Source organism: Uloborus diversus, chromosome 3, assembly GCF_026930045.1.
Source record: "Uloborus diversus isolate 005 chromosome 3, Udiv.v.3.1, whole genome shotgun sequence".
NCBI lineage: Eukaryota > Metazoa > Arthropoda > Arachnida > Araneae > Uloboridae > Uloborus > Uloborus diversus.
The window spans coordinates 181,666,135-181,694,028 of NC_072733.1; the positions used below are offsets into that span (position 1 = coordinate 181,666,135).

General features: G+C 31.9%; 1 protein-coding gene across 1 annotated transcript in view; it reads right to left on the reverse strand.

Moving 5' to 3' along the window:
• LOC129219321 (cytochrome P450 3A24-like) overlaps nucleotides 1–27,894 on the reverse strand; it is a 43,516-nt gene that overhangs the window by 1,649 nt on the left and 13,973 nt on the right. The window contains exons 6-13 of the mRNA XM_054853674.1: nucleotides 26,961–27,198; nucleotides 24,444–24,583; nucleotides 22,155–22,275; nucleotides 16,590–16,668; nucleotides 14,639–14,747; nucleotides 10,744–10,832; nucleotides 8,010–8,150; nucleotides 3,624–3,789 (exon numbers count right to left, since the gene is read on the reverse strand). Coding sequence (XP_054709649.1) covers nucleotides 3,624–3,789; nucleotides 8,010–8,150; nucleotides 10,744–10,832; nucleotides 14,639–14,747; nucleotides 16,590–16,668; nucleotides 22,155–22,275; nucleotides 24,444–24,583; nucleotides 26,961–27,198 — 1,083 coding nt within the window. The remainder of the gene's footprint in view (nucleotides 1–3,623; nucleotides 3,790–8,009; nucleotides 8,151–10,743; nucleotides 10,833–14,638; nucleotides 14,748–16,589; nucleotides 16,669–22,154; nucleotides 22,276–24,443; nucleotides 24,584–26,960; nucleotides 27,199–27,894) is intronic.

Sequence of the window (27,894 nt, forward strand, 5' to 3'; positions counted from 1 at the left end):
ACGAAACAGCATTATGATTAATTATAATTGAAATAGCACAATGCTAAATAACTGTAAATATACTTAATAGTTCCTCTAAGAATTCTGCTCTTGAGTTTCAAAACAATATCTACTTATTTTTACATTGCCTTACAATTCATGCGAAGAACAATTAAACATAAATAAAGCGCAAGTTTATAACCGCTTTTTTATTTTGTGTAGCGACTTAATAATTTTTATTTATTCGTTTAAAAATAGATCATCCTACAAAATGGAAGCAAATTTATTGCTTACATCTGAAACCTAGCTGCTTGTATGAAAGGTGGCAGTGAAAGTTAAGACTCGAATTTGTGTGTCATTTATTAGCCATTTAAGAGGAATTGCTAATAATTTTACATGTCACGTTATTTTCTTTTAAATAATAGGAAACAAGTAATAATCTGCTACACATGATTTGAAAGAAAATATGAAAAATACTCGTCAAAGAATCTAATGTAAAAATAACCGTAAGTGAAGTATTTGCAACAATGTATTTATACTTCAAACGCGAAGTAGTTCCGTAAACTAAGACCCCTTTTTATTTACTACAATGTACTTGTAGTATAACGTAGATATGGTGGAAAATTTGCACTTTTAAAACGATGTCTAAAAGTCTATAGTGCAAGCGTTGTAAGAATACCTTTGTGAGAAATAGAAAAAAGAGATTTATGGCAAATGTGATTTAAATAAATTTAAACATGGTTTATGGATATAAGAAGGAATGAATTTAAAAGGAAGATTTTTTTCCCTTAATTTGGAAACATAAGATAGCGAAAGAATCCCGCCCCTTAAAAATAACAATAAAACAATAATAAAAATAACTTGTATAGTAATTTAGTTTTAGGATTGGTTTGTAGTAATGAGGAGCAGCATTAGAATAGTGCCGCAGTATTACAGAATTTATTTATGCATGCAGTATCTTATTTGTGATGCAGGTAAAAAATATTTATACACATTCACTTAAGACGAAAGCTAATTATGAAAAGTTTTCTACTTAATCTCCAGTAATGACGCAGTTAAAAACATTTTGTGATATTGGATACATGACCTCTAAAATTACGTAAAGAATATATCAGTCCAATTGATAGAATCCATTGGGTAAAAATTATCTGTAACAGTTATTGAAACGTACCTTCCTCGTTTCAAAAATACTTAAAAATATGTTGGGAAATGTGAGGTAAAATGAGATAGATATTTAACATCAGTTACATTTTTCAAAGCGAACAAATTGGAAATTTTGTCTGAAAACTATAGCACATAAAGAGTTTACAACTAGTTTTACAACAGAACTTATATCAACATTTTAATTTTTACTTTTGGTAGTAAATTTGTACTTTCAAATAAAAGTCGAAAACTATCACTTTTACCCATTTATGGGATAAAGTTGCAACTGAAATATTTTTCCAAAGCAACATTTACGATTTGATTACAAACAACGGTTTTGAACAAATGAACGAATAACTAATAAATGAAGTAACTAATGAATGAATAAATAAAGTAATAAATGAGGGAATCAATTAATGACAGATGGATCTAAATATAGAGTGGAAAGATGTGTACATCACCAAGACAAAGAAATTTAATCCAGAAACAACGTCCCTCTTTACTGCACCGATTGTGCCAATGTGCAAGCTCACTCTGATTCATGTAACTATAAGCAGAAAGTCCAAAAACGGAACCGTTAATATCAGCATAGATATGTAATTTAATCTATGATTAGATTATCTAATTTAACTATGCATTAATTTTTAGGTTGAAGATCGAAAGCTCCTTCGTTGAATAGTTTAAAGAGACTTCGTAACCGAATGGTTGGAAGTGCAAGTTCCGACAGCTGCCTACTCGCGGGCTCGACTACTGTCATCAATCAGGATGTTATTTCCATCTCTTTGTGATGTAAATTTCATTCTGAAATGGTGATACCTGTGTAGTGTAGTACTAGCTGTGGAGCACGGTATAATGTCTATAATATTAATTAAAATAGCGTTAGATAGTTATAACGGAAGTCTTAATTCTCCGATTGGCAACTACCCTCTTATTGACTTGGTTGCTTAGCAGCAGACGAATGTTATCTCAAAGAAGTTTGTTTTCACAGTTTGCCGATGACTTTGAAAATAGCTAAACACGTAAAAGAAATAGTTTATTACCTTTATTTTTTTATGTATCTCAATTAAGCGTGGAGTAGACCAATTTACAAGAAAAATGCTTTGCACCGACTTTTGTTTAATGGCAGCAAATCCAATTCGACACATAACGGAATTTTTAAAAGGTATAGTAAAACTTTTATTGCATTTTCTGTTTTCTTTTTCCAACTATGTATTTTTAAAGTGCAAATTTGTGAGACTGGTAAAATCTTGAAAAACAACATGGCGTAACATTCTGAAGTCATTTCTCAGGTTCATGGAGTCGTGCTCAAGCTGCTTTCAATTTGGAGCAATTATCTAAACACGTGTTTGACATCTAAGTTTAAAATGTATGTACTCTCTTCAGTATTACTAGATATGAATACGAATGTGCAGATTTTTATCTGGCACATGAAGAAGCTCATTTTGCCTGCAATATTGTTATTCAACATTGGCTTACCACCATATTTATATCGCACCCCGGCAAGGAAAAATCGTGCTCTAAAATTTTGGAAAATTAGTACCAACTATTGATTTAAAATCTAAATTTAATGCTCTTTCTTTCCACAAAACATGCGCGAAGTTAGTTTACTTAACTGATGCGTGGTGGCGTAAAAACGATATAATAAATATAATGACATATACTTCAAAATTTCTTAATTTACAAGAATTTGTTTTGAACTTTAAGTATGCATCATTGATTTAGACAACAAAACATAGGCGCCCATATGGGGATGGAGCAAGTGGAGGCTCAAGCACCCCCCCCCTCCCGTAGAAATTAGAACTTCCTTGCTCTTAGTACTTTTTTCTTTGCAAAAATGTAAAAAAAATTCTTCTCCAGCCATTAGTAAATAAGTTGTTAAAAATGGTCAAGCTTTGATAACTCTAATCTGTACTGAAATCGGTTTCTATATGGAAAATATCCTGCAAAACCACGGGGAAAATACCTGAGTCCCCGTTAAAATTTTGCATATGGGCAACCATGCAACAAAAACTAACCAGTAAGCATCACATTATAATTTTTTGCACATTTTGTGATATTTGAGACTAAATCGCTTAAAACTACTATTGCGTAAAAACTAGATTTTTTTCAATACTTTTTTTTTAGTTGTGTCGCTTAATTGCCGGGGTGCGATATTGTTTGTTTTACCCTCCAGAAATACGAGACCATTTATTCGCTATCTTTTAAAGCAAACAAGTCAATAAATAGGAACGTTAAGGACACATTATGAGACAATATGTTTATTATCTATCATTTATGCGTTCAAATTGTACAGATGAAATAAAAAATGCGACTTTCGACTTAATTTTCGCAATTTGTACGTTGTCGTAAAAATATGATTATCATATGCATGTATTGAAAATGCAATTTGCATGTATATTATCAAACTCTTGATATGATGTTTGGATCTGCAATGGTGCATATACGAATGTAATTTTATACTATAATCGTTATTTAAAAGAAAAAGTGCAGTTGTTACTTACTGTATCTGTCTCTGCGCAAGCTTTGAGTTTGTACTTGGCAAGTAACTTAGCAAGTGCCAATTTCGCTTCCATTAAAGCAAATCGCATTCCAACACAATTTCGGGGACCAGCTCCAAATGACTGAAATGCCATGGGATGAATTTTACTTTTGTTCTCTGGAGCAAATCTGTAATAAAATATAATCGAAAGAATTTATATTTAAGATTGAAAGTAATATAATCGTAAGAGAGAATCGCACTACAACACTTTTTCTAGGAACAGCTCCAAATGGCATAAATGCCATGAAATGATGTATTTTTTTGAACCCCTAGGGAATAACTAGAAGAAAAATAATTCCTCGAATGTATGTGTAACATTGAAAGTAATGATAAAAAAATAAATTCGAGATAAAGTAGCAGCTTTTTAGTCGAATGGTTCTTTATTATGCCGATTTTCAAGCAATTTTTGGGTCATATTTCTGCGAAGGAAAAAAAGTCATTCAAAACCGACCTTTCTTGGCCTATCGGAGATTGAACCTATGACCATCGTGTTATTAGTACGATGCTTTAACCACCTGAACTAATGAAACCTCCTTCGCGGAGTGCTATGCACTAACAAAATGTTTAATAAAAAACAGAAGAATTCGATTTTTCTTAGAAAACCAACATTATATGAGTTGTCTCTTTATTTTTCGCCTAAAGCAGGGGAGACAATCTTTGAAAATATACTTTACTTTTGAATGAGTTATTGAAGAAGTTGTGGCATTGTCGGGGGAAAAAAAAACACGTTTGAGAATTAATATATATGACTCATCAATGGTCTCTTAGCTAAATTCTAGTACTAGATATTTTTCAAAGATTAATTAAATAAACTTAGTTGGAGGTGAAAGGTGATTGAATTTTAACAGCCTCATGATAGTAGTGGAATGTGGGGCAAAGTGAAATAGTTAAGATGACTGAGTTTTTCAAAATGAACTAATCAGAAATTTGTTTTGAACATTACAGTACATAAAGAAAGAACATTGTATTTTATGATAAAACTTGCGTTGAAACGGTATTTTTTGTTTTTGACTGTAAATATGAGTCTTCAAAAAAAAAAAAAAGTGGAAAATTTTTCCCTTTTTTTATGGGGCAAAGTGAAAAATAAAATATTTTTCTAATGAAATATTTTCTATTCGATTATAAAACATATTTTTGATCAAAAAATCAGTAAGTAAAAGATTGAATGAATAAATGAAAAGATAATGAAACAATAAACGAATCTTCTTATATATCTATCCTCTTCTTCTATCTATACATATCTTCTTCTATACATATAATAAAATAAGATGTTTGTGTGTGTGTGTGTGTGTGTGTGTTTGTGGCGCGCATCCCGGGAAAACGGTAAGGCCTAGAAAGATGAAATTTGGTATACTGGTGCAGTTTTTGCTGAAAAAGTGCACCTCAGGCTTCGATTTTTGATATTTTTATTAGAAGAAAAGTTATTTAATGTTTTATGCGTTTTTTTGCACTTTTTAGTACTTTTTATCTCACAGACCCCGAACCAATCGCACCACACAAATATTTTTTGTACTATAATGTAGGAAATTTAGTTTTAAATATGATGATTGAAAAAATTTTGAAGATATTGCAATTTTTGCATTTTTTATAAATTTTTTAAAAAACCTTTATTTTGCATTTTTTTCTGGGTTTAGTTTTTTTCGAAACCTATCCTGCAAAAAGTATTGAGCTCTCGATTCCAAAACTTTAGTTGGTAATAGTAAAAACATTCCGCCCCCTTCAGAAGAAAAAAGTTTTTAAAAATACGCAAAAGTTTTTTTTTTACAATTTTTTAAATGCAGAACGCGACGCGACCTGTAAGCATTGCCGGCTGAGTTCCGCACTTCCTCATCACGTGACCTAACTGAAATCGTTTGCTTTCTCTTCACTTTTTTTTTTTTTTTTTTAACGTTCAGAGATTTCTCAGATCTTGATTTTTCCAACTTTTTTTTTTCTGGACTGTTTGCTATATTTATTTTTGGTCAAATAGTTTTGCGCATTTTAATTCAATAAAAGCGGTGATTTTTTTTTAACTTTTGCAAGCGCTGCTTTTTGGACACTACAGGGAACATAGAGCCTTTTTTTGCGTGTAATTTTAAGTAAATAAAGCTCGCGTTTTTTTTTGCATGATTTTTGTAGGGATTGGTGTTATGTTTGGTAGATAGAAAAATGATATTAAGTGGGCCAAAAATGTTTTTTTTTTACATAAAAAGGATTGTTAATTACTATCAGAGGTAGATATGCATGGATCGTATAGATAGATAGATAAATAGAGAGAAAGAAAAGTGGACAAATATAGAGGTGGATACAGTAGATGGACAGTAAGAAATAGAGGAACTTCAACGGGGGATCAATAGCCCCCCCACCCCCCACACACACCATGACTTTGAAAAAACAATGCTTTCACATAAAAGTGGAAATGCTTTTTGTTATTTTCCGACAAAATTTGCATGAAGAGTATGCCTTTTGTGCATCCCCTCCCTGAAAAATATTCCAAAGGACATAACGGGAGATAAATCTAGAAAATACATTATTCAACACAAAATTTTTTTAAGCAGCCACCGATGGCGGCAACCTTGGCGTAAAAAGGCGAATGTTAATATTGATGTATAGAGAAAAAGGTTGATTAATACCATCGACAATTTTTTTTAAGCAGCCTCCGAAGAAGTCAACATTGGCGTAAAAACGCGAATGATAATATTGTTATATAGAGAAAAACATTGATTAATACCGTCGCTAAATTGTCTAAGCAGCCGCCGAAGGCGGCAACCCTGGCGCAAAAAAGCGAATTGCGTAAAAAGGCGGACCAGCTGGTCGCCGCAAGCGGCTAGTAATTAAATAAATAAATCAATGTATGAAAAAAAAAAATAAGTGAGTAAAAGACTGAATGAATCAGAAAATAAGTAAATGAATGAATAAATAAATGAATTACTGAATGAAGGAATATTAATTAATTAATTAATTAATGAAAATGTGAGTGATTTATATTATCGTATTACCTCGCATTATCCGGCCTGCCGGAAAAACGTGAGGTTGACCTGCATGCCGGAAAATTCGAATTTCCCAGCATCGAACCGATAATTCGAGGTTTATTTTGCAACAAAACAAAAGTAAATTTCCCTTTTCAGTTCCAATCAGAAAGCAAACCACTGTAAGGAAAAAAATTAATAAATATCGAAAGTAACCTTCTTTCAAAAAAAAAAAGTGCTTGTTATTTATGGTAGGTCATTATTAATGGATTTCATTATTTGACTATAAAGTAATCAATTCAGAAGCAATCATCGTTAATGCGATTTGTTAATAAGTTTTTTAATAAATTATTTTACGTTAATTTAGAGAGGTAAGTTTAATTTTTGTTAATTGAATAGCTATTGTAAATTCTTTAACACTGGTTTAGGGGCGGCAACTTACTGCTTAAATATTTGCTTATTTAGTTTTAATTTGATTTTTATAAAATTATTCGTTATTAAACATTATTTTTCTTGTTAAAATAACAGATGACATTGTCAGTAAATATTTTTACAAAATTAAACTGTTTATTAATATTAATAAGATAGAAAAAGAACTTTTATTCATTTTTTAGCTGAACACATATATACATATTTTTTTCCCCTAACCGCGATTTTTCCGGCATGCCGGAAAGGATCGGGCATGTGTTATTGAAAATCTGGTGACCTCCGAATTTTGCAGCATGCCGGATTATGCGGGGTAATACGCTAAGTGATTGAGTGAGTAAATGAAAGAAACTATTTCTATTTGCCCCATCCACTTTGCCCCGCATGTACTTTACATGTAATGTACATGTAATTGTACAATTTATTTAAAATACAAATAAGCTCAATATTAACTAAATTTTTACTGCACTGAATATTATTAGTTCTCAATTGATATTTGAAATGTTAGTAAGAACTTTATCATTTTATAGTGACAAAAATAATTTTTGACTTAAAATAAAATATTACAATATGAGTATCATTTTTTAAAAATTGCCTGTATTACCAAACGCTTTAATCTTCGGCGGTATTTTTTCCTGACTTTAACAGACTACATATGGTACATCATAGTTACAATAATACCTGATAGGTGGAGCTAAAAGCAGAGTAAATATTTCACCATTTCACTTTGCCCCATATTCCTCTACTTTCAAAAATGTTTCAAAGCTTTCCAAACTGCTTTCTAAGTAAATTTACTCATAAAATTTGGAGGCGTCTTAATTTAAATTCGAACAATAAAATACTTCACAGGTTGTATATGATTTCTTTGTTAAAGTTTCAAAGTTTACATCATGAAAAAACATTTATTGTACAATTCTCTGAAATGTAAAAATAAATCAATGATGTTCGTCTATGTATTATAAATTGTATTTTACCTTTCTGGTTTAAATTCATCCGGATCTTCCCAGAGATCAGGATCTCTATGCAAATTGAAGACAGGAACTTGGATATTGGATCCTTTCTTTAAACGGAAGTTTCCCAGTTGCATGTCTTCACTGCATTCTCGATTTACGAATCTAATGAATGAATTACATAATTTGAAAAGAAGTTCGTCATTTCAATCGTCAATCCGTTCGTTTTAGGAGGATTTTAAGCAGGTTAATTTGGTACTTGTAACTTAACTTGTACATTTTTGAATTTTTAACTAAATATGTTCGATTTTATTCTTATTTGTATTTTGAATGTAATATTTTTTGTAAGATTTTACTTCTTATTGTTAGGGAATTATGCTTTTCGTTTTATTACTAAAACATTATTTAACTTTTCACTTTGATCACAGTTTTACATACGAATCAGATACTTTCATATAGCCAATCATTCATCTACATGGCGTCTGATGAGCGGGAGTTCAATCAGTTGCTGTTTAATTTTCATATTGAAATTTTCAAGTATTTACGTTTCTTCTTCTTCTTTTTTTTTGAGCAATCACGATTGCTTATTGTTCTCACTTGACTGTTTCGATGTGCTATAGTTTTATTTTCCCACCAGCACCCTCTGCAGCATCACCGTCGACCGGCTCCTCACGAATCTGCTCCTATAGCGAAAACCGTCTCCAGGTTGCGTCAATATCCTACACTTACACGCATACATACGCGCACGTACACACACACACACAAATACATACACCTACACACACATACACAAACACATGCACACACTCAAACACATACATACACACGCACGCATACATACACACGCACGCATACATACACACGCACGCATACATATACACGCACGCATACATACAGACACATACACATACATACAGACACCTACACACAACTACCCACACACTCATCACACTCATGCCTGCACACAGACACAAACACATATGCCTACACACACATACCCCGCCCTCACGCACACAAACACTCACCCACACAACTACCCACACACTCATACCTGCCCACAAACACACATACCCCCACACACATAAACACACATGCCTACACACACACACACACACACACACACACTCGTGATTGCGAAAAACATAATTTGATTTCAAGAGGTCAAAATTCAAATAAACTTTTTTTTTGCATAATTGTTTTTCTTATATTTTCTTATTATTCGCTAATTTATGTGCCACAATTGCAATTTTTTTTCGTAGTTTCAGTTACATATATTAAGATTTAAGTACTTAAGCGCCATCTTTCATTTCAGCTTCTCAGTCGCGTCAATATCTCTGTCGAATCTATCACGAATGTTCATTTAATTTGTATATTAACTGCAGAAAAAAAAATATCACAAGTTATTAAAGATTCATTAAAGTTCCTGGTCACTTTTGAGGTCCACCGGCCTCCGCGCGAGGGTGCTTCTCCTGGGCGATGATAGCTTCCATATCCCTCGGAAGTGACTTGATTTTTATCCGACCCCCTCTCGACTTTCCACAGTCCTCTTTCGACAAAAATAGCATCCAGCACACAACGTTCAGCATCCAGATGCTGGCATTAACTTGAAATTTCGCGTTTTAAATTCAAATTATGTTTTTCGGAATTTAATCACTTTTTCTTAAACCCTTTCAACTAAAACCGATTCAATTATAATTGCCATAGAAGCGATTTGTAGAAACAGAAAACCCAAGCCCTATCGCAATTCGTGATTGCTAAAAACATAATTTAAATTCAAGACGACAAAATTCAAATGATTGTCAAGGGCTGGATGTTAGATGTTGGGTGGTGGATGCTGGATGTTTCTTTTTTCGCCTTAATTTTTCTGGAGGAAATAAAGAAATAACTCTCTGGGTGTGTATGCAATATGCTCTCTGGGTGTAATTTGCCCAAAATTATCCATCTGTAAGCATGAAACCATACAAATGTAAATGACACCGAAAACGTAGCTAAAAAGGTTATTGCTTGAAAGATATCCTGTGTCTTTTCGAAAATGTTGCAAATTTCAATATTGTACTTCATAAGGGCATCAAGATTTTTTTTTTCAAATGAAATTAAATCAGACGATGAGCAAAAATCCTCTTTCCAAAAAAAAAAAAGAAAAGAAATATCTGAATGGATATAAAACAAGCCAGATTACAATAGCCTCCTGTAGTGGAAAAATTCTTGTCAGCAAAAATTGCATCCGACTTTTTTTATAGATTTTTTTTTTTTGCCTTCGAATATATCACATAGCTGATGATGAATATCATCAGATTTTATCGAAGCTATATGACATTGTTTTCAAGTAAGTTTAAAAAACCCGACAAATAGCGTTTAAGGGATCCATTAGGTTGTTTATTGTTGATGGTGACTTTGCCTTTTCCGTGGATAATTTGCTCACTTTTCAAATGTTACTTTGTATCCTTTTTGAAACTACACAACTTTACCGTAAAAGATCGCTAGTTGAACTGAATGAAAGTTTTATTATCCCTCTGATTACTTACGTTTATAGTCAAGCTTCAGAAATTATACTAACTATTGTAACCTTTGAAAAATGGGCAAATTCACCCCAGATATGGCCAAGTCCCTATACAGAACAGGCAGCAAGATTGGGCAAGCAAGGATGAGAGAGCTGGGATGGCAGCAAGGTTTAAGAGGGTACTTGCTGTTATCATAATCCTACAACAGTTTCAAATGTACACAAAATAAATACAAAAACTCACAAATAAATACTCACAAATGTACTGGAGGATACATTCGCAACCCTTCATGTAGTACTTGATCCAAATATTCCAGTTTACTTACTGAATAATAATCAAGCTGACCCTAAAAGTAAAACCTAATTAGTCTCATGAAGGTGAATTTCTGATTACGCTTTTGGCAAATTAACCTAAAATATTTTAAACATTTTAATTAATGTTTTTCACCACTTTCTTTGCTTAAATAATTAGTTAGTAGATAACTTATTTTCCAACTTTTAGAGAAGGTATAAGTTACGGAGGCGTTACTATTAAATATCTTATTCCAAATATGTTATACATTCAGTTAGGCAGAAAAAGTCTTTTGAAGCGATGTGAGTTAAACGTTGATGCAATAGCTTTATAGGTAAATTTAATTATTTTGAAAATTTCGAAAAAATATGCAATTTTTAAAGTGTGGAAATAACTTTAGCTACCCTCTTTAACTGAGTGGCATTAGTCCGTATCTTCTCAGCTATGTGATTGTACCTCATTTGTGCAAATTCATTTCCACTATGCTAATTCAATGTACCTTATTTGTTCATAAATTTGAGAAATTGCAAATACGCTCTAAATTTGGGACAAGTTGGGGTACTAACGCATAAAAAATTGTCTACGAGAAATATTGTGGAAACAAATTGTGTAATTGTTTTGAGAAAAAAAATATAGTTAAAAAGTTTAAAATATGATGACTCTACTGATGACAATAAATGTGCCATACTGTTACAGGGCAAAAAATTTGCCATTGGTAAAAAAATCGGAATCAATTGATAAGCAAAGGGGTCATTCCATTGTGACTAACGTAACATTCGCAGCTGATTTTCAAACTCTTTTTACTTACACCGGGAGTAAAAATAAATGAGTTTTGTTTTAATATGCAGATTTAAAATGTACAAGGTGACTATTTTTCATTTCTACCAAGAATTTGAAGCAAAATAAGCGCTGGCAGGTGTTTTTTCACCAAAAAAGGCATCGTGACTAAAGTAACATTTTTGCAACCCTAAGAAACAATGCTTATGTTACGATACAAATTTTTCTGAAACTTACGCGGGCATTTAAAATTGGCCGATATATTTGTAAGAGGTAAACAATCTATTTTTAAAATTCTACTACAGATTTGTTACAGATGAACCTTTTTTGGCCCTAAATGGTACTTTTCCGAAAAACTGTGTGTGACTAACGTACCGTGACTAACGTAACCATCGAATAACAAGCAATGAATGCATATAAAAAACTTTTTATAACTAATTTCTTGCTCTTATATTTTAGTTTCAAACTTTTTAGGAACCCCGTTTTGTGTTGTAATATGGTTTCTTCTTTACTTTTTTTCTATATTAGTGTAAGAAATTGATTGGAAGGATTCATTTCAATTAACTCAATTTGAATGTACGAAAAAAATAAAAGAAATTAAAAAAAACTGCTTTTACAAACTGAATAACATAATTCTTGGGCTAATTAAATCCTAAATATCTCTCTTTTAAAATATTAACTTTATGCAAGTTGATAGTTTCACCGAATTCTAGCATTCTGCCGATATACTAGTTATCGTCATAAGAAACTCCGTAGTACTATTCAATGGCATATTATATTTTAAGGTTTAGTGATTCATCGAACGAATAGTGCTGCGCCTCCTTTTATAAAATGTAATATTGAAAAAAAAAATATTCGAACGTTTTTGCAGAATGCATTTTAATTCCAGATATCACCGCAAATGTTTGAATTTCTAAATGAACATTCTTGCATTTTCTGAAATATATGGCAACAACACTTATTGTCACTGTATCATGCAACATCTTCAAATATTTTCCAACGAGCAGCCATTACTTCATTTTAATAATAGATGGAGATGTATTTTCTAAAAAATAGAGACGTTCTCCTTGCTTAAGACTGTATTTCTGTTATCTTAATTCTTAAGCTTGGATTCTTGTGTTGAATGCACATTCAGCAGAGTACTCATTTTGCTTTACTCACCTTTTTTTTCTTTTTTTAATAATTCTTTAAATTGGAAGTATCTTTATAAAGACCTTTAAAAAAGTATTTTTCTAAGTAAACCAGAAGGTCTACAGTGCCATATTACTGGTATTTTTCACCCTTTATATTTTTAATCAATATAGAATGCCTACATATTAAAAATTGTTCATGAAAATGTACATTAAATTAAATAATATTAGCAGTCATTTTTAAAATGTTACGTTAGTCACATGCAAACTGTTACGTTAGTCACAGCTCAAATGTTATGTTAGTCACACTAATTATTTTATATCTACTGATAATAAAATAAATATTTTGCACTTTTTAAGTAGATATGACACATATGTAAGAAAATAAAAAGTGCTGTTTGGTTCAATCATCTGGTTTAGTTTTTAAGCAGAAAATAGTACATTTTCGTGACTAACGTAACGTAAATATTTTCGGTGAAATAACTAAACTAATTAAAATACTTATCTTATAATGTATGCAAAAAGAACAGTCAATTTTATTGGGCCAACATCTAATCATTTGGAATAAACTTAGTTCTTTTAAATATTTTCAAAAAATTTTATATTACACAAGAAAACTTAGACGCATGTTTTTTGCACATGCTAAGCCTTTTCTACAACCTCGCACGTTTAGAGCCAGAAGAAAAACACCGAATGAAATTTTTGCAAACTGTTACTGGATTTATGTACTAGAAAGTATGCTGAATGAAATGATAGGTCGCAATTAAGGCTTCGTGGAAAAAACATTTCTGACGTTGAGGTTGACATTTCTGTGGAATGATCCAAAGGACGTTTTGCTAAAGTATTACGACTAGTTCTACTAATGAAAATAAGTCTCAGAGTATAGATGAAACTTATTTATTTGTTGTGAATTTCAGACGCCACCATTATTTCTGTGAACCAATCCCTATTCAGAGCTCAGTGAGTCTTGAGCTATGACACATTCAATCTTCAAGTAGGTTAGAATGTTTCGTTGGCTGGTTTTAGTGACTTTTAAAGTGCTAAGACTTGCTCTTATAGCCTATAATGCACAAAAAAATTCCTGAAGTTGAAATATATAATAAAAAAAATAAAAAAACAGCGAATAGTTTTTATAATTAGGAACATATATTAAATGGTACTCAAACCGTTTTGAGTAAATTCTGAAATTGTGTTAATCTATTATTGATGCAGGATAAGTTTTACTCTTCCGTTCTAGGATACTGCGCTGAATTCGTCAGTGTCATGACGTTGCTCACGAAACATTAAATTACATAAAAACTGTCAGTGATAAATACACAAACAGTGCTGTATACTCCATCAAGTGTTAAAGAATGCATATTTCAGATATTGATTAACTTCGCTTTTGACGTTATCGGTTGGCGCAAGATACAACCGCAGAAGAGTGATTAAATATAAGACGAGTTTTCACGAACATTTTCACTACCTTAATGCCGCTAGCATTTTTCATAGTTCTGATAATAATCGACGGAACTGACATCGTCATTTGATGTATTTGCAGCGCAGTGTTAAGTAACAGTTTACCATGTAAAATGGCAGACATCCGTTTGACTCACAGCCCCAGCTTTCTTTCCAACTGCGGATCGTTTCAGGTGTCAAGTATTTAATCTTTTTGCTTTAAAAAAAACTAACAACTATAATCTCAGTATTTCATAAACACTTCTCTTCATTGTCGAATATTATGTCAAAATTAGTCGCCGTATTCCAGAACATGCTCACCAGATTTTTTTTTTTTAATTCAAAGGAAAGAGAGAAAAGATGAAACAAAAACCAGTTTTCCAGCTACATATCACTAGAAATTCATCATCACCTGATGGTTTTGGATACTAACAGCTTCAGTTTGAAATTTCTTGAAACAAATCTAATAACCACATTGATTTTAAGCATTCCTAATAAATAAAAGCACTTTGATTACCTCATTCTTCAGAAGTTCAAGAACTTCTTCTCTAGCTCTTTCCTGAACTTCAGGATGATGAAGTAGAAGATGAGTCGTAAATGCCAAGGCAGTGCTCGTTGTTTCATACCTGGTGTCCAATGCAAGTGAAAATATTAGGAAAAATTAACGGAATGCGTGCATGAAATAAATAGAATGAAGCATCTTGTTTACAAAGAAATACGATGCATTTAAATATGCTGCGAGATACTTCTTCGATACAAAACTTTATTTTATTGTTAATCATTTAAATGAATACAGCTATTGCGGGATTTGAATAACATTTGAACCAATTCAACTGATTTTTCTCTAATTAGAGGTGCTCCGATGGGAGCCCCTGACCCCCCTGAGTGACCTCCCAAATAATTTCTTTAATAGGCAAATTTTGTTTGTCGAATCGGAAAATTTAGAGACAGCACTGCAATATTGTAGTTGTTTTTTTTTTTTTCAAACAAATATGTCTTCTCGTTAGATAAGGTTTGTGTGGATGCTCGCACTTTAGCACTCGATAAAATCTGGAGTTTCTTTCGGTCAAGTTAGAATTACACCCCTTTTACCTAAAAGTCTAAATTTGAGAAGGCCCAAGCTCTTCCATAAAAATGATACAACCAGAAAATTTCATTAGATGCAATAAATGACCCGTATCTAAGACTTAACGCCACTCCTGCAATGCTTTGAGTAAAGCATAGAATACTGTGTGTAAAAGCAATGCAAGTTAATAAGTGTCTTATTCAAACATAAAAAAAAAGAAAAGAAAAGAAAGTAGGATGAAATGACTGCAAATTTTTTGAAAATCAAAATTTTGAATGACTGAAAGAAGTGATACAAGTAGAGGATTGCCCCTGAAAAATGTATGTTATATGAATGTATGTAATGAAAGTTTGCGCTCATTAGAGATTTCGTTGCAAGTAACGTATTTTAGGTAAGCATGTGCAGTATAAATAAATCGGACGTTGATATGAATGCTTAATTGAATTTTCTCATGATTTTAGTGAACGAAGGTTATATAAAGATGCTGAAAAATATTGCTCTTATTTTATCATTTCTGTTTTATTTTTATTTTTCTGCCACTATTTGATGGACTGAGGTTTTGTGAGGTCTGTTTACCTCCGGTTATTTTAGAGCTCCGCAAATCAGATCTTAATTAACAACAAAATTTAAGGAAAGAAGAGAGGAATTTAAAAATCTTACTCTCCATTAGTTATTTTACATTATTAAAAAATTATATGTGTAAATTTCAAATCAAGCTGTCCAATGCATAAGTACAAACTATTAGCTGTTCGTTTAAAGAAAAATGAAAAATACATTAAAAGTCCTTGTCCTGCATTATTTTCAGTTTCTAATGCACAAATTTAATTTCTAGTGTAATTTTGTCCGTAGTTTTTAATGTACGATGCAGTTTTCAAACTGCTCGTATATATATTGAACTGTGTAAGACCAACCTTGATGACTTCTTATTAACGGATCATTCTATTGGCATATTCTGAGTCAAAATTTCTTGATGACAAACTTGTATCTGTCCAATATGACTAACTGAACGGGAAGTGTGACGAAAAAAATTTTTCTACAAGATTACGAACGCTATTATCATTAATGTTTTTTACCTTTATGTTATTTTATATTTTTTTTTCACTCTTTTCCTCCTTTTGGGTTTAAAAGTCACAAAAATCGTTCAAATCAAAGCATGAAGAATATGCTTTTCCGGCTTCAGTAACCTACTTTAAAATCCTTCATTTTCTTATTTTAACTCCACTTATTATTATTGTTATTATTATTATTATTATTATTAGATTTATCAATTGGTTAGTTAGTGTTTTTGCTTAATGATATTTTGCGAATAATTTAGCTTACTCTATGGTTTCAGTTACTTAATTTTCTTACTATTTTATTTAGTTTTCCGCTCAAGTAGGATCAAAAGGTTTAAAACACTTACCCTGCTAAGAAAAAGAGTAGCGAATTATCTAAAATATCATCGTCAGTCATGCGTCGAACCAATTTGCCAGATGATATACCTTAAAAAGTAATCCAATTTAAAAATTATTAGAAACATTAGTTATAGTGTTAAATTTATGTATAAAAATACGTGGACATAAAAATGATTTATTGAAAACTGTCCAAGTAATCACACAAAGATTTTAGGGCGCATCTGGAATGAAGAAGCAATGAAAGATTGTGTGCCATGCGTTGCTGAGTTTCAGAAAATCATCGAGGGACTGTCCATAAATGATGTTAAACTTTTTTTCAACTTTTTGACCCCCTCCTCCCTTTTTCACAAAGCGTCACACTTCACCTTTCACATCCCCTTTTCGCCTCATGTCACGCTGTTTCTCATAAACATATTCTTATAAAAAAGGTTTGGTGTCACACTTCTTGTTACCCTTCTCCTTGTCACAAATTGTAAAAGCGTGACATCATTTGTGGACAGCTCCTAAATTAATGCAAATCTTAATTGGAGAAAGATAATAAAACTTATTGCATGGAAGTATTTTTGGGAGGTTGATACACTGTTAAAAATTTTCCGGAAAATTTACGGTAATTGTTACTGGCATCCATGTTGCCAGTAACTATTACCGTAAAAATCAAATGTTACTGTAAAATTTTACGGTTTCCTCGGTAGGCCGAAGCAACCAGTTGGCGCTGGGATCGCTTATTTCTCCGGTATAAATTACCGTAAAAATCAGCGATGCGTTAGCGATGCAATTTTACAGTAACAATTACCAGAAAATCTTCCTGAATTTTTAACAGTGTAATTATTTAAATAGATTAAGCTATGAGCTTTTTAAAAAAAGGGTGTGAACTTGTTCAAATTTTTTTACTCACAAATAACACAAAATAGTTACATACAGAGTTAAAAAAGAGAATAAAACATGCTCTGCTGAGCTTCAGAAAATCATTAAACAAATATAAGCCTTGAATGCAGAAATATATTAAATATTGTAAAATTCATGAACAAAAACGTTGATAGCCACAAAGTTTGTAGAAAAATAGCGTACACGAGTTTCGGGGCAACAAGGTTTTCACTGGGAAAATAAAAATCTGAACTTTTAGATCTGAAGGCTTCCTTTACTTTACATCTGTAAGTTCAGATATTTTGTAATGAAGAAATATAATTTTTGCATTGTAACTCCAAAACACATGTGTGCAATTTCTGCAAATTGTGTGATTTTTAACGTTGTTGTTCATAATTGTTACTTTTTAGAACAAAAATATTTATTTGTAATTTTTAGAAATTTCATGAAGCAAAGGTATGTTTCTCGAATTATTCCATAATTTATATCAGAATAAAATTTAAGTTTTTGAAAGATGCATATTTAATTTTAAATGATTTTGATAAATTTTTTTTCCACAAAATTGCTGAAAATATTTTTTTTTTCTTTCACAAAAAGATGTAATCTGAATTACTCTAGCACAAAAGTACTGAAAAACCAAAAATACAATAATTCATTTTTTAATTAAAATGCTCTAAGCTTTTGAATGGATATTTATAAATAATAAACGGTTGCACTACCAAAATAATAAAATACCAATAATATTTTTTTTCATTATTTGAAAATTCTACGATCTCTGCAGATGCGAAAAGTGTTTAAAATTACTACACCGAGAAGTTTATGATGGAACCGAAAGATGGCGACACGTTTTCCAAATTCATAATACCTTTTATTTGATTTCAAATCGAAATAATAAATTCAAAGACATAGAAATACACTTTTAGCAAACTCAGAACACGTAAGGTGTCCGTAATATGGTTGCCCGGTTCGGTGTAAATAAAATACACATTTATTATTCATAAATTTATGATCTTAAATTGTTCTCAAAACGTAAGTGGAGCATGTTAATAATTAATGTAATTTTAACCATCATTCGTTTAAGTACAAAACTATTGCTTAGTCATCCAGAGAAACTTTGTAGCTAGCCTGTCAGTCCTAATCAGTCTTCTACATTTTGGGGTCCATTTCAAATTTTGGACCCTGACGTATCCACACTGACCTAATTTTGTACATGTCATCTGGGCCGATCCTGAGGGGTCGACCGCTCGCATGCAAAGACATAAGTGCTGCCCCTCTGGAGAATTATTCATATTTTGACTAATACTTTAAGTTGATTTTATAAATTCATTGTAAAGAGTAAAAAGTAAAACATTAATAAAAAAAATGCAAAGAAAATTTGATAGGCAAAACTCAGTCCGCTTATAAATTATAAGAGCGGCAAAATACTTTAGCAATATAGTAAACAAACAAAAATATTACATTTGAATCAAAAAACGGACATTTTATACTAAGAAATGCAAAAGAAGTTTTTACTAAAAAAATGCTCTAGTGAAAAAAAAAGGGGGGGGGGGGGAGGGGGCACACGTGAACAAGTTTTTTCAATTCTTTATTTTTCAAAAAATATCATCAATTTCTCAACACAAAAGTGTCCCTATGATTGAATAAACTTTTCTTTGTGTCACAGATTTTTTTGGGATTTTTTTTAATTATTTTTTTTCTTTATGGTATTTTTAAGAAACTCCTTTAGTTGTTCACATGTCTCTATAGAGGGGCACATATGAACACGGGTAAAAAATGCAGGAGAAGAGTAACATTTTAGAGGAAAATTCTTCAATATGAAACATATACCTAAATAACATATTTCATTTAAAATTTCCTGAAAAGTTAAAGAAATTCAATTTTTCCGGATCGGAAATAAACCTCTTCGGGGAAAAAACGTTTTTTTCCTGAAATTTTCCGATTTTTTCGGACTGTTTTCATCTCTAATCCCAACTCAAATCCGCACCATAACACATTCCTTTTTCAGAGTTAAACATCTTCAAGGTCATAGCTCAACTAACCAAAGCCACACTATATTATTTTTGAGCTATGGAATGGATATCGGGTCGAATTTTGATTATTCATTGAGTATTCAAAATTCAGCAAATAATTGTCCCAAGTTTTGTTTTAAAAAGTTCGAAGAAAATGTCTTGATTTTTCGAACCATGTTCGGCAAGCGGTCGCCCCTTGTTTTGGCCGCCCACGTGCTAAGCATGCACTGCACACCTGCTACAATCGGCCCTGACATTTTCAATTAAAAAAAATCAAATTTTTCATGCGTTATTCTTTCTAAAATAAATGTTGTACATTCAGAGTTTTCAAAAACTTTTGATATAAATTTAAGTTTTGCACTTTGTTTCAAAAATGTAAAATTTAATAAAATTTTTTTTCAAGCAAGAACTCTAAAGATACGTGTTCAAAAATATTTACAGAGTACGATGTAGGGAAAAGTGGGGCAAAGTGAAATGATTAAGATGACTGAGTTTTTTCAAAATAAAAAATTGGAAATTTGTTTAGAAAATTACAGTACATAAAGAAAGAACATTGTTTATATATATATATATATAAAACAGGCGTTAAAACAGTATTTTTTATTTTTGACAGTAAATTTGAGTCTTCAAAAAAAGTGGAAGAATTTCACTTTCTTTTTTCCATGGGGCAAAGTGAAAAATAAAATATTTTCTCTCTTATTATAAAACATATTTTTGATCAAAAGAATCAGTTAATAAAAGGTTCAATGAATAAATGAAAAGATAATGAAACAATAAACAAATAAAATGAATAAATCAATTAATATATGAAGAGAAATAAATAAGCGAGTAGAATGAATGGATAAGAAAATTAGAGAATGATTGAATAAATAAGTGAATTACTAAATGAAGGAATTTAAATGATTTAATTAATAAATGAAAATGTAAGTGATTTGTATTAAATGATTGAATGAGTAAATGAAACGAACTATTTCACTTTGCCCCATCCACTTTGCTCCGCATGCACTTGACTATTTGTACAATTTATTTAAAATACAAATAAGCTTAATATTAACTATATTAATGCTGCTTTGAATATTAGGAGGTCTCAATTAATATTTAAAATGTTAATAACAATAACTTTACCATTTTATAGTACCAAAAATATTTTTTGGCTTAAAGCGAAATATTACTGTATGAGTGTCAATTTTTAAAAATTGCCTGTAGTACCAAATGCTTTAATATTTGGCGGTATTTTTTTTTCCTGACTGGAATAGACTACATATGGTACTACATAGTTAAAATAATACCAGATAGGTTGAGCTAAAAGCAGAGAAACTATTCCACTATTTCACTTGCCCCGCTATTTCACTTTGCCCCTTGTTCCCCTACATGTAAACGATCGATCTCAATGCGATCGTTTACAACGACAAGCCCCGACCCTGCAACGCCCGAAGGACAACATCCGGCTAGCCATCGCCAACATTCCTGTCGATATGCTCGAAAGAGTAGAACAAAACTTAAAATCTAGGGTAGGGCAGTGCATCATTAATGGGGGCTGCCATTTGCCCGATGTAATTTTTAAATCTAGTTAAAATAAAAATTCAGAATGTATACAATATCTCATAAAAAGAAATAAATTGATATATGAAGTACTTTTTCTTTTGACTTTTCAAATTAGCAAGTTTCCCTGCCGTACCTTGTATGTACAATAAAGCAAAAATGAAATAGATCACAAAAATGCAAGAAAGTGAGAAATTTGCACTGACTGGCCCATATATGCAGGGTGTTCCGTTTTAACCAGTAAGACCTTTATTTTCGCAACTGTTAGTCCTAGGTGTATACTTCCCATTGAAAAATGCTCAAAATCAGATGCAGAGTTAATATATTGAAAGTTTGAAGCAAAAAAAAAAAAAGAGTAAAAAAATACAAAATTTAGTTTTTTATACGAGCCCCAGGCCTCTTAACTTATATTTAGTGAAATAATCTCCATTGAAATATATTACTAACACAAAAAAACTTGACATTTGTACGACCAAAACTCAGGGAGATATTCCAGTTCAAAGTTTTTAGGGAACATACAAAAGATGAGATTGGAACTTATCGCCCTTTCAGAAGAATGACAGGTCGTCAAAGCAAGAAAAACAAGGTATTTGTATTTTTCATTGCTATTCAAAAATTCATGCAAATGTTATGCCGTGATACGCAAAAAAACACTACAAAACCTCGAACAATTTGAGAAAACCCACACTCTATGCACACATATAGTTTTAAACACATGTTAACTGCTATATTTCCCCCCAAAAGGTGTTATTGACGGCGAGTGAAAAGTTGTGTAAGTCACAAAACGCTGCGTTTCATATCTCGGTGAATATTGGTGGTAATAATTTCAAACTTTTTGTGTTGGAATTGTTTTTTAATTGAGATTATTTCCCTAACTACAAGTTAGGGGACATGGGGCCCGTATAAAAAGTTATTTTTTTTTATTTTTTGACTTATTTTTTTTTTTACTTTCTCCTTTCAGTATCTTAACTCTAGATATATATATATATATAGTTTCTCAAAATAAAGTAATGTTAAATGCTGTTTCAAACGCAGTTTTTTACCTAAAACTTCTTTGCAAAAGATGCTTCTTAAAATTTTCAATCGCATTCAATGAGTGATAAGATATTTTTTTGGGTTATTCTTTAATCACTGATTTACCAAGTAAAAACAACAAACCTTTGTTTTGACTTTCCGTACTTTCGTTATCACTTTTTGCAGTAAGGTCATCTGTAGTTATTGCTGCCGAGTCGTCTATCTTTGCGTCAATCATGAGTTGCAGTAAATCTGGTCGATTGGTCTGAAAAAGTGTTTTTTTTTAAGTTAGTTTGTTTTATTTAATATTGACCAATATGTATAAGCAGAGACATTTTTTACGCTCCAACATGCGTATTTCACGCCTTGTATCTTATATAAATATTTAGCATCGTGGAAAATGGGGGAAACTGGAAATTTGAATACTTTTAATTAAATGCTTTATTTAATTTTAATTTTTTTTTGTTCATTATATCAAACAGTCAAACGCTTAAAAACAACCAAACAGTGCTCATCTTTTTTTCCCCTTTCCATCATCTATCACTCCTAACCAGGAAATCACACGATAGTGTAATAATGAAAAAATAAATAAATAAGTAACAATCAACAGAGCATTGTAAAACATGTTTATGAACGCGTAAATGATTTGCTCTTGTGTCCCCGCTATCAAAATATAAGGTCAGAAAGTCTGCCAAAATTTTAAGAAAATTTCCGAATTTAGCGAATTTCAGTGAATAATGGAAGATATCTGTTATCACGATTTGTAGATAGATACAGACGGTTGAAATTGCTTGATAAATTGCTCGCCAAGTCTTTAAATTTGGCACTCTTTTAAAAAAATTTCTGCAGACTTTAATACGGTATCTAGTTATTTAGCGAGCAAGGGCAAACAAATTTTGCGCCAAAAATATATCTTAATATGCTCTTTCGATTGCTATCCATTTCAACTTTTTTCATTGTTATACTATTTATGTAGTTCCATGGTGAGGAAAGTTAGGTTTTTTTTTTATCCAATTAAATAACATTATGGTCTTTCCTGATGAATGACGATGGTGAAATTGCTTGTTAAAGCTCACCAAAGCTTTAAATTTGGCACTTTTCTTAAAATTTCTTCAGATTTTAATACTTATATCTCGTTAGCGGGTGAATGAGGGCAAAAACATTTTGCTTCAAAATCTGTCTCAATATCCTCTTTAAATTAGTATCTATATCAATTTTTTTCATTATTTTACTATTCGTGTAGTTCCCTGGTTAGGAAAGTTAGTTTTTTTACAGAATTAATTAACATTATGGTCAAGACCTTTTTTGTGCATTTCACTTCTTCAAAACAAATTCCTTCAAAAAATGTCGAGGTGTATTTTTACGCCTTAAATTTATATAAAAAAGGAAAAGAATTTTAAGAAAGCCTTTAGCAATATCTCTATGCATACATGAGTAAAACTTTCGAAGATTGATAACGATATTTTAGCTATACTTAAGGTGACGCATACTAAGAAAGAATCATAATAGCCAGAGAAGTCGTCAAATTTTAGCATGAAAACATATAGTAGTGCAATTTCGAGGAATTTTGTTAGCAGTTAAGCACTAAATACTTGTCAACGTTGCATAATATCTCTATGCATACATGAGTAAAAGTTTAGAAGATTCATAAACGATGTTTTAGCGACTTTTGGTGATGCATACTAAGAAAGAAACATAATAGCCAGATAAGTCGTCAAGTTTTTGCATAAAAACATATAGTAATTGCAGTGGCAAGGAATTTAGTTAACACACTTAAGCACTAAATATTGAGTCAACGTTGAGTAAAGTATTTGGAAATTCATTTACGAAAGAAAAAAAAAAGATTGAAACAGTGAAATACTAACGGGATGTAGGGGGATATGGGTCAAAGTGTAACAGTTAAAAAGGTTTAACTTACCTTTTCAAAAATGAATAAATCCGAAATTCGCTATGAAAATTAATTTATAAAGAAATAATAGTGTATTTTGTAAAAAAAAAAAAAGTGCGTTAAAATAATATATTTCATTTTTGACAGTAAATTTGTGCTTTCAAAAAAGTGGAAATTTTAAACTTTGAAAATGTATGGGGCAAAAGGAAAAATAAAATAATTTTTCCAAAGTAATATTTTTTATTTCACTGTTAAAAATATTTTTGATCAAATGAATGAGTAAATCAAATAATGAATGAACAAACAAATAAATAAGGAAGCAATAGACGAAAAATAAATAAATGAATATGTTAATGATAAAAAATAAGTGAATGTAATAGTGAATGAATAAGTAAACAAGTGAATAAATAAATGAAGGAATGTAAATCAATTAATTTATAAACAAATACATCAGAATAAAAAGTATTCTACTCAATTAGAAACATGCTTTTCTTAGCTTGAAATAAATACTCCACTAACTGCTTTATGATTAAAACTATATCTACCTTTTTGCCTTCTCTCCGTAGAGCTATTACATTTTTTGTTGATTCAATCAATTCACGAACAGGATTGGTTCCTTTGTTCCTAGACATGAGCCTCATTCTGTTTATTATGCTCCAGAGCTTTTCCAAACCACGAAAACTAACTAAAAGAGAAAATACATATAAAAAAAAGCTTAAATGCATGTATAAATTATAAATTATGCTTCGAAATATACTCTTCTGTTGAATCTTCAATAGAAAATGTGGCGAGAATTGTATTCAGTTCACTTTTCATGTGATTCCTACATCGATTATTGTTTTTATAGATAATTAAAAAATGTTTGGCAACTATTTCATCTGAATGCTTTTTTTCTGTTGTGCATTAAAACTTCTTGCCCTGTTGTGACAACACATTGCAAAATATTATACTGGGTGCGACATATCCACCTCCCGTATTTAGAGAAGGCGTTATGTGAGCTGTGGTGGGGACACGGGGGGATGTGGTATCGATGGATAGCAGTATACGTGCCATTTACAGTAGTAGCTTGGGGCAGTGAACAACCTCATGTGCTGTAGAGGAGTATATGCACAATGGTGATTTTTTTCATTACTATTTAATAAGAATTTCGCATTTGCTTCTAACTTGACCGACATAATCCTATTCGGCTAGAAAAACTACTATCTTTGTAACGATCACTGTGCGGGTATTTCCTTACATTCCTGTCCGAAAATCGCTGATTAGCTGCACGATTATATGCTAAACTCTTTGGAGATTCCTGGATAGACGCCCTCGCATGCGCCACATTTTTGAGAGTTGGAACCCGGTCAGACGTTTTAATTTTCAATGCAGAGCCTGTGGCACTAAAGTTTGATACTTGTAAATTCCTGCAAATGATTTTTTGCTATCTGGAAGAGGATATGTCAGCCAAACTGGAGCCGAACGGGAAACGCTTGCTGAGTAGTCATCAGAAAACCTTCTTTGTGAACATACTCCTCCTAAAGACATGATGATGTTCATCCTGTTTTTTGACGGATCTCAAACGCTCCTCTATTGCTCAACATTGTTGGTCTTGTGGCCATAATTTTATTTTTTCTTCCGCCAAAGTTATTCACGAGTGTTCGTCCATTCATGATTTAGATTTTTGGGAGTCATATTACATATGGAAAAATGCTAATTTAATCGTCAATGATTTGTCTAGCACTCCCCCTTTTCCTAATGTTTGGAAGTCTGTTATTTGATTTATTTTTTGTCCGTGACGTTTTCTCCTGAGTGCAACTGTCCTCTGTAGTTCTGACGTAACCTTGACGTCATCGTTTCCAGGTACTGCTCTCATATCTTTTACAACTCGTCTCTCATTCCAATGTTCGCCTCGACTGTGTTTTAGTCGGGTTGAACCTGTCTTCGTTTTTAATTGCACTGATGATGGCACTTGTATTTTAGAGTGCCGAAACAGCTGTTTGCTGGTTTTTTAACCTTTTTTCATTTTGAATTTGTACTTTATATACGTTGTCATATTTTATTCACTATGCAGTACAAAGTTTTCGACTACTTTTTATGTACTTTTTATGTAAGCATTTGTTGGTTTTTTCATAATTTTGTCGTTGAAAACGCAAAACACTGATGATGTAATATGAATCTCACATTCGATTCTACATAAAATATATTTCGTAAAATACGGATTCACAGATTGGATGCAATAGTGATAGAGTTAAAGTTGTATTGCTATTTTCCATTCTACTATCAATAAAATGATAGTTAACGCGTCGGAGTATGAGCGTCGGATAATGAGTTAACGCGTCGGAGAATTTATTGGCAGTAATTTATTTCACTGACGTTTTGTATATGAATGTATACATCAGAGATAGTTGGCAGCATGAGATATTGTAATTGACTGATCAACATACAGAATTAAAAGAAAAAAAATTGTACTCTTATTTTTACTAGAACATCATGCTCTCTACATGTACTATTTCACTTTTATGCTTTAAATTCAGTTTGAAGTCTAATAATATACCTTCTGTCAATTTACAGTTTCGGGGAGAAAGAGTCATTCTTTCCTGAGTTTTGGTTTGCCTAAGAGATTGAAGACACTTTTTGCACTCCTTACACATTTAACACACTTTAGGGAGCATTTTTCTGCTATGAATCGTCCTCACATTTTACTTCCACTTCATTATCAGCTTCCTGCACTTTTTGCTTTAGAGTACTATATCTTTAAATATCATTTCTGGCTCAAGTTCTATATAGAGTTTTGCAAACTGCTGTCCACTGAAATAAAGTCCTCAAAATCTACTTAAATTTTCACGTGACGAAATTATTGGTGCTGTTACCACATGTTAGAAGCCAGCTTATATGAGACCCTAAAAACCAATTGGGTGCTTTTGCAGAAGCTATTGAACGTTGAAATAAAACTGCGGAGGAAGTTGGAACGTGAAATGAATAATTTTCGACGAAGTTATCCTAAACAATGTGTGATACAGCATGGGAAAGTATGAAAATGTAAGAATTATTTTTTTTACTGCTGCGAACAACATACTAACCTGAAATTATTGATAATATGCTGCTGCTATCCCCGGATAAAAGCACACGCACGGATCGAAGAAATGGATCATTAGGGTTATTTTGCACATCCGTTTGGATGCCGAAAGCAGTCCTTCCAATCACATCCATAGTGAGTCCTTGATACATTGGATAGATATCAAAAGATTCTCCAGCTTTGCTCTTCTTTTCTACATTGGTCAACAGAGAGTCTATGGAATCATTCATGATTGGAGCCATCTGCAAAAAACGTTTAACGACTCATTTGAAAAAAATGGATAGACTGGAATACAAGTATTAAGCCGGCTCCTGGGTTAGGCGACCTACCACCGGCTAGGTTCTTTTTTTTTCCCAGCTCAAATCGCAACAATACGTTAGAGTATGCTCGAAGATTTAAAAAATATATGCATATTGTTAAGAGAAGAGGGCGGCACTTGTCAACTTCGCCTGATTTGGCAAAACTACTAACCCTAGCGATGAGCAAAATAAGTTGATACTCGAACTCCGAAACAAAACTTTTCTGGTTTGAAAAGGTCAAGTTGCATAGTTCTTGCTTATAAGTACAGTATTCTACGGTTGAACAACGCTAATTGCAACAGAGAGTAACAAGAAAATAGTATGACTATCGTGCTTTGGACTAAGAATCGCGTCATTAGCCAGTCATCTTTCCAGTTCCTCCTTAACTTGAAATTATCACCAGAAGTTGAGAGGAGAAATTGTGCTGTATTACAGTCAAAGACAAAAACCCAGCAAACAAAAACATTTCAAACTCTGCGCAAAACAGAAAATTTGGTCCAGAAATAAACACTTCTACCCCGTAACGAATACGGTAGTGAACGGTAATGACTAGGGTGAAAATTCGACTTAGCTAATACAACACACGATAGCCAGAAGAAGCACTATCCCTAGAGAAAGAAATCTGTAATGAAAATTTGG